General features: G+C 37.9%; 1 protein-coding gene across 1 annotated transcript in view; it reads left to right on the top strand.

Moving 5' to 3' along the window:
* The first annotated feature begins 1,597 nt into the window (after positions 1–1,597).
* LOC107662577 (AT-hook-containing transcription factor-like) overlaps positions 1,598–11,692 on the top strand; it is a 22,038-nt gene continuing 11,943 nt past the window's right edge. The window contains exons 1-7 of the mRNA XM_016452644.1: positions 1,598–2,033; positions 4,646–4,995; positions 5,226–5,394; positions 7,835–8,678; positions 8,980–9,283; positions 10,149–10,223; positions 11,081–11,090. Of these exons, the coding sequence (XP_016308130.1) occupies positions 4,810–4,995; positions 5,226–5,394; positions 7,835–8,678; positions 8,980–9,283; positions 10,149–10,223; positions 11,081–11,090 (1,588 nt within the window). The 5' untranslated portion in view covers positions 1,598–2,033; positions 4,646–4,809. The remainder of the gene's footprint in view (positions 2,034–4,645; positions 4,996–5,225; positions 5,395–7,834; positions 8,679–8,979; positions 9,284–10,148; positions 10,224–11,080; positions 11,091–11,692) is intronic.

The following is an 11,692-nucleotide window of genomic DNA, read 5'->3' on the forward strand; positions in this document are numbered from 1 at the left end:
GATAAAATCCCATACAAAATATTAATAATACTATAGTAGCCTAGTATATAAACACAAAAATCACAGTGGTACAGTTTAGTAAAGTAGTAATTTTCTACATTTATTAACCATCATCAGTGAAGGTTGCAAATCTAATGATAATGCTTTAAAAACGTCATGAGACACTACAGTGGAGTGTATTTTTGGAGAGTGCCAAATGCAGCTCTATATGAGCTTTCAAAACAGCATTTATGACTTCATAAGTGACATGTCATGAAGTCTAGGTAGTCCTAGTAAAGAAGATAAAGATTGAGACCCTTCATCCTGCTGATATCTGCTGGTGTTGTGACTGACAGCGTTTGAAAGACAGTCAACATTTCTGCTTGAGCTCTCCTACTGCAGGTGAGTGCAGGTGCATTCAAAATAATTCCCTCAGAAGCGCTCGTGTTTTAACATCAACACAGCATGCTGAAACATCACTACACAGTAGGCCTACTTTTCGAGAATTGTGTTTTTATTCATTTTTATTATCTTATTTTATTCCCTTTACAATTGTTTTACCTCAACAACCCGCTGCCTTTGTTCCTCTCTGCCTGCCTCTTGTACAGTTTAAAGAAAAGACTACACAGCCATGGTATTTATACAGAAAGTGTGTATTTATTTTCCAATAAAGACAAAGTGCAGAAATCCTCCCTTTGTCTTTCCATTCTTCATCTCCCACTAGTTTCTGGTGCTCTGTGGCAGGTACAAATCTCATTAACTTTAATCAGCAAGATAATGTAAAATTAATAGACCCTCACGTCTCACTAAAATATGAAGTAATTCCCTAGTAGCATGCCTTGAATCCCATTTGATCAAACCGATTCATACACAAACAAACACATGATTATCTGGACTGGTTAGTTATCTGCAAACAAGGCATCTCGTGGTTTCTCATTCATTAGGTGTCAAAGCACAGAGAAAACCATTAGAGGTGTACAATGCAAATAGAAAGCCTCATTAACCATATAGGCTAGCTCATGGCTGGATGAGGAAAACAGGATATGAGGGGATAATTGATTGCAGGCTTTTTGCATATAGGTCTAGATTTTTTGTCTAGCTTGTGCTTGTATTAGAAAGAAATAAAATGTACAGCATCGTGTATCAATAACTAAAAGCGCTAGATTAGGCTACTGCCATATGAACGAACTAATACTACGGTACTTTGATTTATGTGTGCCATATTCTTGTACAATGGTTTTCACTGGTACTCCAAGAATACTGTGCATGGCAAAAATTTGTGGTAATATTTCCACTACTGACAGCTACGTAGTTTGAATAGCTGTTTTATGGCGCCATCATGTGGCTGACAGTGGTATCACAACAAACACTTTATAGTACGTTGATTTATGACTATAAATAAGCATGTTGCTCTGTGTCCAGCTATATGAGGACATCCTAAAGAGAAGGACTATTTCATAATTTCATAGTAATTGTTATGTGGACAATATGAATGGTCTTGTACTTTTGTAAACCCCGCCTTCTTCGTCGAGGAGCCAATCAAAATGCTCAATCCAGCGTTCTGTTTACTTTGACAACGAAGCCCCGCCTTCAAATCAACGTCTCGCTCTTCATAGATTTAATGCTGCATAATTAATTAATCCTTCGTCTTTGTTGTAGCGTGTTAGGGGTTTTCCTGCAAGAAAAGTTAAAGATTCTCACTCTAGAACACAAAAGCCTGGCACAATTCGCTTTGTACTTGAGTATTTAAGTGGAAATTGAAATAAAACTAGTCGCGTGGAGTGAGCTATTTTGGCAGAGCTTGAGCAGCACAACGCGAGTGGAAGATTGGGACAACAACAAAAGTAAAAGTAAAAGCAACCTGGACCTTTGAGTTAACTTAAATGCATTTGACAAAAAGCAGGTGAGAAGTCCATGTTTGCCTCGTCTCTTGGTGATGGAAGGACTGGCTGGTGGTGTTAGTTTGTGTGCTGTTCTCAAGGCAACAGTCTGAAGTTCATGCATTCACATGAAGAGCGCTGCTTTTGCCCTGGAAGACAGGGATAATGTTCAAGGTAAGCAATGCTAAAACACTACAGTCAGGGGAGCTTTGCATGTTAAAGTTCCTCATAACAGATTGCATGTCTCAAACAGTTGTGTTTCACTGTTAGTCAAGTTGTACAAGTGTGTTCTACCTATAACTAAGAAACAAGAGCTTCCTATATAACATATAAAAAAATATAATACTAATAAATTAATTATACATTTTATATAGTATTTATATTTCAGAACCATACTATATTATATATGATATAGTATATACATGGTTCTGAAATATTATAATAAAGTTAATAATAAAGCATATCCAAAGGCATTTTATATAGTATATAAAATGCCTTTGGATATGCTTTATTATTATTTATTATAGTATGTAATGAAATACAACATATATTATGTGATGTGATATCCTTATATGATATTTTATAATTATTATGTGTGTGTACAATTTATTATATTATATTAATATAATATGCAAAAAGCTAAAATTTGATTCAAATGAATGTTGTTAATCAACTACCCAGTTGTTTATTTCAATGTTTTGCAGTTGTTATAATTATACATAACATAAATGAAAGAGAGAGGAAAGCAGAATCTTTAACTAAACATCTTATGAGTTTTTTCTATTTTTAATCAAGGACTTTACATGCATGAATCGTATGAATTGCGTATGTTTATTTCACATGGGATATGAACTAGAATCAGTGATTATACATCTGAAGTACATTTCTTACTGAAAAAATGTAACTAGAAAAAATGTAAGATAATACAGAACAGAACATTTTTCAAATGATGATCAAATAATTCCAAACATGCCATTTCAATCAAGAAGACATGCTCAAGGTTTGAATATGGCACACTGATTTTTTTTAGAGTTGATCGTGTAGCCTGTCTGATCACAACACAAATATTCGTCCTCAGACCCTGTGGATCTTCTTGGCCCTTAAGGAGCTTTAGAGCTAACTGTTCGTTTTATTAATCCTGTTCAGCTCTGTCTGTGTGTGTGGGCACTGTAATGTAGGTAGGCTATTAAGTACAGTAACAGTGAACGATCTATATATATATAGGATGCGTGTTGCTTTTGGCTGAGCTCACCACAGGCTCGCTGAATGGATGGCGGAGATTTAGACAAGCGTTTAATTAAGGTTTGCTGCAGAACGCACTGCACTCAGGAGATTTGCAGACTCCCTCGGCGACTACATTTGTGTTCACGCAGGCGGAGGATGCTGACAGATTGCTACGGTTTGTGTGTCGCAACAAACAAAAGTTACATCCACACAAATAGGTCTGCTACACACAGGACGTGACGACATGAGATATCCATTCTTGTAGTTATTAAGAAATGACAATAATGTATGTGCTTGTCTTTTCAGGGTCACTTCTAATTTTTCAGAATATGACTAGCTCATATCTTAGACCCAAAACACTTGTTTTGATTTTAAAAATGACAAGTATGCACAGCTATGCTCTGGATGTGGCAGCGACACAATTTAAGGCTCGTAAACCAAATTTAGTTTGGTTTAAAATGGAACATTGCTTTTCTTATAAAAGGGGCTTTTGTTATAGTTCATATGAAAGTTCTTTCCCAGCTATTCATCTTTGCTATATGAAGCAGTGTTCTGAATGCTGATTGGCTGTTCTTAGAATGATGCTTTGATGCCTAAAGACCGGCAGTGCATGGCAGAGATTGTTGTTGTGTGGTCACCATGGTGACCAAGGGCCCTGTGAAGGTTGTGGGTTGTTTTCTAGATGAAACATCTACTACATACGATTCACCTCCTAGACTATTGTTTACTTATTGTTTAATATGACAAGTAAAAAAAAATGCATTGAAAAGACAAAAGTGAAGTTCTCATTTTGATTATGTAACTGTCCTTCAGGTCATTGTGTAAATCTTGAAAAACAAATGTGTGTATATATACCTTAAACGTTTTGAAAGGGTGTGTGTGTGTACTTGCTTATGCTACATTGTGGGGACCAAATGTCCTGTGTGAAGGCAAAGCATTTTTTACTACAGTCTTCATTATTACATGATCCTTCAGAAATCATTCTAATATGCTGATTTGGTGGTCAGGAAACATTTCTTCTAATTATCAGTGTTGTGCTGTGTAGTAGTTTTGTGGAAACTAAAAGCATTAATTTATAATAAAAATATTTAGTAATATTTTAAATGTCTTCAGTGTAATTTTTTAATCAATTTAATGCATCCTTGTTGAATAAACCTTAGTGACTCCAGACTTTGGAACTAGATTATATATATTAGTTCAGGGTGATGTTTTGTGGTTCCACTTGAGAGCATCTGTTTACAGACTTTGCATAGACTTTCATCATGCTCAATTAGCACTGAGCTACGGTACATGAATGACCGCATTAATTAGACTATTGTAAAGAGTTATGCAGACGCTTAAGGGTATGTTCGCTAAGAACGAATCTCTTTAGTCACCTCCTTCTCCTTCAGCTTGAATTGATTTATTATCTGTTAATGTTGCTGTAAACAGTTGATAATTATTTATCTTTGATGTAATTAGTTTTGTGAAATGTTTTCTGTTTTATATCTCATGAAAGGTTATTGGTAATGCATAAGTTGATCAATGACAATGATAAAATATGATATTTCTGTGTTTTTCAGGACATGTTAAATCACCTTGATGACCCTTGAGTGGACATTACGCAGGCTGTTCATAAAACATTCATAAATGGTCAGCTACTAGAGATTACATCAATATCAATGTTGAGCTGCAGGTGGTATAGGAGCTCAAGGTGGAATAAAGGAGAGCGATAAAGAGCCAGGTAATGGAGCGGAGCAGAGGTGGTACCACCGCAGGGGTTCTGGTGTGGACACCAGCCCCAGCGTACTCCTCTCCCTCAAGCCCAGATGGGTCGGACTTCAGCTGGGATGAAGAACCAGATGAGGACTTTCAAAGCCAGATGGATGAGAATGGCATCATTGGTCTGGCAGAGAGTCAAGGGCAGCAGGAGGTGAGGACATCAGAGATGTTTGATTGATATCTGCCCATTTATTGGTCATTTAGAGCGGTCTCACCAGGGCTCTTCATCAGAAGAATCTCATTACACTTAAAAACACTTGCCAGAGTTCAACTGTATTTAATTAGAAACATTTAATCAATTTATATGCCCTGGTTCTAGATTAATGGTGCTTTTTAAAACTTGCAACTGCTTAATAACCATCTCATGATTGTGTCAATCAGGAACGAGAGGAGGAGATTGCAGAAGACCTGTTGTGGGGTGTGAAAACCCCTGAGCCTGAGCATGGGCCACCACCTGCACTAGAGGAGAAAAGCTGTCACCTGAGTGAGCTGCTGGACTCTGAGCCGCTCTCTCAGGCCACTGGAGATGACTGCCGCTCTCCATCTCTGCGTAAGGGCTCACAATTTAAGTTTTGTGTAAAGGGATAATTTATCCATAGATACACTACCGTTCTTTAAAGGGATAGTTCACCCAGAAATGAAAATTCTGTCATTAATTACTCGCCCTCATGTCGTTCCAAAGCCGAAAGACCTTCGTTCATCTTCGAAACACAAATTAAGATATTTTCGATGCATTCTGAGATAGGGCTGCACGGGAAACATTTCTTCTAATTATCAGTGTTGTGCTGTGTAGTAGTTTTGTGGAAACTAAAAGCATTAATTTATAATAAAAATATTTAGTAATATTTTAAATGTCTTCAGTGTAATTTTTTAATCAATTTAATGCATCCTTGTTGAATAAACCTTAGTGACTCCAGACTTTGGAACTAGATTATATATATTAGTTCAGGGTGTGAGGGGGAAAAAAAGATATATATATATTTTTTGCCCAATCTTGATGTCAAAACCTTAATGTTTACATGCAACTTGAGGTAGAATAGTGTTTTATAATTGTAGTGACTAAGAATTTAGTACATCTAAAAATATATGAAGAACCAGATGAGGACTTTCAAAGCCAGATGGATGAGAATGGCATCATTGGTCTGGCAGAGAGTCAAGGGCAGCAGGAGGTGAGGACATCAGAGATGTTTGATTGATATCTGCCCATTTATTGGTCATTTAGAGCGGTCTCACCAGGGCTCTTCATCAGAAGAATCTCATTACACTTAAAAACACTTGCCAGAGTTCAACTGTATTTAATTAGAAACATTTAATCAATTTATATGCCCTGGTTCTAGATTAATGGTGCTTTTTAAAACTTGCAACTGCTTAATAACCATCTCATGATTGTGTCAATCAGGAACGAGAGGAGGAGATTGCAGAAGACCTGTTGTGGGGTGTGAAAACCCCTGAGCCTGAGCATGGGCCACCACCTGCACTAGAGGAGAAAAGCTGTCACCTGAGTGAGCTGCTGGACTCTGAGCCGCTCTCTCAGGCCACTGGAGATGACTGCCGCTCTCCATCTCTGCGTAAGGGCTCACAATTTAAGTTTTGTGTAAAGGGATAATTTATCCATAGATACACTACCGTTCTTTAAAGGGATAGTTCACCCAGAAATGAAAATTCTGTCATTAATTACTCGCCCTCATGTCGTTCCAAAGCCGAAAGACCTTCGTTCATCTTCGAAACACAAATTAAGATATTTTCGATGCATTCTGAGATAGGGCTGCACGATATATCGTTTCAGCATCGATATCGCGATGTGCGCATGCGCGATAGTCACATCGCAGGATGTGCAATGTTTAGTAGCCTATACTGAGCGTTATATTTATACTGATCGTTTTCTTTGCTCACACACAGACACCGTGTCACCGGACGAGACATCTGTCGTGTCGCGCCACAATAAAGTCTGTCTACACTGGACGCGTCAAAGTGACCTTTGCACATCATCTGAACTGTGTGTCAGTACGTCATAAATGGAACGCGGCATCAGTTTACTGTCGGGGGTTTGTCGTGTTGCGCTGCGCCACATCCAGTGTAGACCTCATCACTGCTCGCGTCCAGGGTAGACAAAGTGAGAGCCACGCAGATGCACGTGAACTCTGAATTCCGTTCACTTCCGTGTCTGTTAAAGGGATAGTTCACCCAAAAATGAAAATTTTGACATTAATTACTCACCCTCATGTTGTTCCAAACCCGTAAGACCTCCGTTCATCTTCGGAACACAAATTAAGATATTTTTTATGGAATCTGAGAGGTCTCTGACCCTCCCATAGACAGCAAGGGTCCTTACACGATCAAGGCCCAGAATGGCATAGCAAGGACATTGGTAAAATAATCCATGTGACATCAGGGGTTCAACCGTAATTTTACAAAGCTACAAGAATACTTTTTGTGCGCAAAAGAAAAAAAAAAAAGACTTTATTCAACAATTCGTCTCCTCCGCATCACCCTAGCGCCATTTTGGAGAGTATCCACTGAACGTAAATTGCATATGCTGTTTTGTGTCAGCTGTGCCACGCGGATACGTTGTTTTCGTTCAAATCAAAGCGGAAACGACATAAACAGCGTATCCCCACAAAACAGCATGCGCAATTTACGTTCAGTGGATACTCTCCAAAATGGCGCTAGGATGACGCGGAGGAGACGAATTGTTGAATAAAGTCGTTTTTTTTTTTCTTTTGCGCACAAAAAGTATTCTCGTAGCTTTGCTCAGCTTTGACATCACAGGAATACATTACATGTAAAATAAATAGAAAAACAATTGCAATACTATTTCACAATGTTACCGTTTTTACTGTATTTTTTATCAAATACTGTAAATGCAGGCTTGGTGAGTGAAAGAGACAAAAACATTTTAACGACCCCAAACTTTTAAATGGTAGTATAAGTATCATAAAAATATTCCATATGGTCTAAAAGGTTTTCATTCACTTTCTCTCTTTTTTTAGAGGAAGAACACAAAACAAAAGACGACCGAAGTGTTTTGTTGGAAGATTGGACTGACGATGAGGACAGTACAGGGAGCCCAACAATCCACAGTCACAAATTAAACTCTTTCCCGCAGAGAGAGACAGTGCTAGACATGACTGATGAGGAAACGGAAGAGAAAGAAATGTGTGAAGATGCTCAGAGATTCATGGATCAAACATTTCCTGTCACAGAAGAGATGGCATCTATGTTTGAAAGGGTGAAGAACCGTGATTACAGTGAGATTCCAATTTCAGGAATCCCAGAGCATTCTGAGCAAAGTGTTTCTGAGGAACTTGAGGAAACCAATGGACAATTTCTGCCAGTCTCACATCGTATCTCACGAAACACTTCTAATCTCATCAGTTTTCCCCATTTGTCCTCAGAGGAACTGATGAATAACTGTGGAATTGAAGCTGAGACTTTTCCAGAGGCAGACATTAGGGCAGAGCCGTCTCTTAGAACCCCTAAAACATGCCACATGGTTAGATCAAAAGGGGAGGAGATTAAACACAAGGTTACACCTCAAACTTCAGCCAGAAGCCCTGTAATAAAAATCAGACTTGGAAAAACACACCAAGATGGTACGAGTGGAGAAAAAGTAGGGCTACACTGTCCTAACCACAATCTGCAGCCTCCAACGCCCTCTCCCAGAAAAACAAACCCAGCTTCCTGTGACGATCAGGTTTCCATTCCAGCGCAGTGCATTTCTAAAGCAAGTGTCTCCCCCTCAGAGCGTTCGCCACCTCCTGCACCTCACCGGTCTTCAGCAATAAAGAACCACAGAACCTCCAAAACCTCTCACACTGATCCAGATGACGTCAGGTGAGATGAAAAATAGACACAAATTCATTATTTGATTAATGTGACCCGTGATTTGTTAATGAGTTCACCCCTAATTAAAATACGTTTTTACTTATCAATATACAATATATAAATCTCTCTGTAAATAATATAAAAAATATTAAAAATGGTCATAAAAATACATGTACATATGAAATATTATATATTTATATAAAATACAGTAAACTTAGAGTATTTACTTAAACATAGAATGTGAGTAGTCCATACTTAGTCCAATTTAGCATTATTTTTGAACTGATTATTGATGTATATGTATTCTTAGGAAAGGACAGCTGAGTCACCCTTTACCTGATTTCTCCAAAGTGGAGCCGAGGGTACGCTTCCCGAAAAAGAGTGGATACAAACCTCCTAAAAGCCGTCAACCTCCTCATGATAGAACTTCACACCCGGATCTTCCTGTAGTGTTCAAGTCCCCTGCTGAGATTGTGAGAGAGGTCCTTTTGAGCAGCTCTGATAGGTCTCCAGGAAGCCCCTCCATCAGTGGGGCCCACAAGCGTCTGCACAGCACAGTACCAGAGGAGTTCCGCTGCCCCCAGCAGGCCAGCACACTGATGCAGCAGCTGCAGGTATATAAGGAGTAAATCATGAACATGCCGTTTAAAGTGAAATACTAGTATACTATACTGCATAGTATACAGTCGGTAAGATTTTTTTTTAAATGTTTTTTATGTCTCTTATGCTCACATAAAATACAAAAAACACATTGTGAAATAATTTTGTAATGTCATTTATTTCTATGATATAAAAGTTGAATTTTCAGAAGCCGTTGCTCCGGTCTTCAGTGTCACATGATTCTTCAGAAATCATTCTAAAATGCTTTGCTTTTGCTTAATATGTTTGTGGAAACTGTTATTATTTTTTCAGGATTCTTTGAATGGAGAGTTCAAAAGAACAGAATTTATTTGGAATAGAAATCATTTGTAACATGATAAATGACTTTACTGTCAATTTTGATCAATTTAATGCATCTTTGCTGAATAAAAAATATTAATATTTCTTAAATATTAAATATTAGTTTCGTAATAAAAAAAAAAAGATATACTAACCCCAAACTTTTGAACAGAGTGTATACTGTGAAAGCAAATCAAACCATATGCATTATGCAACAATAAACATTTTAAACAGTAATATTCTACATATTTTACATATTTGCAAAAGTAGTATGAGATGTTAAAATGCTGGTTGATATTCGAGAGGGAATTAGAGAGGGAAGTTTAAATTGAATTGCATTGTGGGATACAGTTTCCCTTTGCAGTGTGCACTATGTTTTGACGAATTTTATTTGTTTATTTTAATGTAGGGAGTGTAGCATTACAAACATTGACACTCAAAATGATGCTGATTTATCCAAGAGGCTAAAAGATGAAGCCATCTGTTATGTTTCTTTATCTATGTCTTTTTTTTCCCCCTCTGTCTCTCTTTTTCTCACAGGAGGACTATAACAGGCTGCTTACCAAGTATGCAGAAGCTGAAAATACTATCGATCGACTTCGCCTTGAAGCAAAGGTTGGCTTCACAGACTGTGTTTATATTTTTATGCTTTTTTCCCTTCATCTGAAGTTTGATGTGAATTCAGTGCCATACTCTCCCTCGTATCAGCAGGCCTGTCTCCTTTCTGCATGTGCTCTGATGTCGGCGAGAGCTATTTTTAGACTCCTCAGGCTGAGTCAACACAATATAAATGCAGAATCTCTTTTGTGACCGCCATAATCACAGCCCTCAGTTTAGCAGCGCCACCGTATTCAAGCACAAGCTCATTTTCAAACTCTGATTGTAATGTTTTTCTCCAATGAAAGGCCTGCAGAAAGGGCTTACCTCAGACGACAAAGCGTTTTAGAGAAACACTAGCAAACAAACTGAGACAATAAGCAGTGTACATACAAAAGCATTACTTGTACAAATCATTATATTATTTGCATACTAGTTTATGAACACAAAGGTTTTTTTACACAGTTAATGCACAAATTGTTGCTAAAATACAGTAATTCCGCATTTTTTCAAATAATTTCCTTTAAAAGGAATTGAATGCAGCACATTATCTATGAAAAAAAACAGAGAATTATATATTTAAACTGATTAAATATTTATATCGATTCACAGCCTAATTGGCATTATCATTTATTTTGATTAAATGAGCTCTGTTTATTTGTCTGAGAAGGTCATACATTGCTTCAGTGTAGAAAACAGTTAGTAAACACAGAACGGTGTCAAATGACAAAGTGACCTGAAACAATTCTGGGCCTGAGCCATCAACAGGATTAAAAAAGGATGTGATGTCATGTCTACCTTCACTTTTACATAAGAAGTCAGCGTTACACGGTGCGAAATTACTAACGGTGCATACATTTTCACTGATTTTACAGAGCAACGTTGGTAATTATTTAAAGGTGACATATCATGAAAATCAAATTTTCCAGGTTTTAAGTGCTATAATCAGGTCCCCAGTGCATCTACCAACCAAGGAAACGTGAAAAAGATTAACCCAGTAACTTTGTTTAGGTAAGCCTTTTTCTGCAAGCGTCTGAGAAAACGAGCGCGTCTGATTTCGCTCCCTTGGTGACGTGGCAAAGGGATCTCATTATAATATTACCGCCCCTTAATCTGCACGTTTACACCCACGGCACCGTCATTTTGATTTCACAAGCGACAACGGTGTACCAGTTCTAATGCCATGGCGAAAGTTTGAGCAGAACATGCTAACTGTTCTGTCTTTGGCTGCACAGACGAGCACAGAGTCCCAGCCTCCGAGGAGACAAGAGATCAGTGGATTTATTGATTTATTTAAAGTATATTGCTGCTGCCACACAGATCTAAATTAAACATGCGATTTATTTCCCAGCTGTTTACCTTCACAGACATAACTGACTGTTTTTGTAACTCGTGTGTTTTTAACGTAAACTTGCATGAATGAGAACTTAGTTTAGTACACACATGCTGTGACCGCAGCTTTCTGTCCGTGTGCTTCGGATGTGTGC

The sequence above is a fragment of the Sinocyclocheilus anshuiensis genome, unplaced genomic scaffold (genome assembly GCF_001515605.1).
Source record: "Sinocyclocheilus anshuiensis isolate Anshui unplaced genomic scaffold, SAMN03320099.WGS_v1.1 scaffold457, whole genome shotgun sequence".
Lineage (NCBI taxonomy): Eukaryota > Metazoa > Chordata > Actinopteri > Cypriniformes > Cyprinidae > Sinocyclocheilus > Sinocyclocheilus anshuiensis.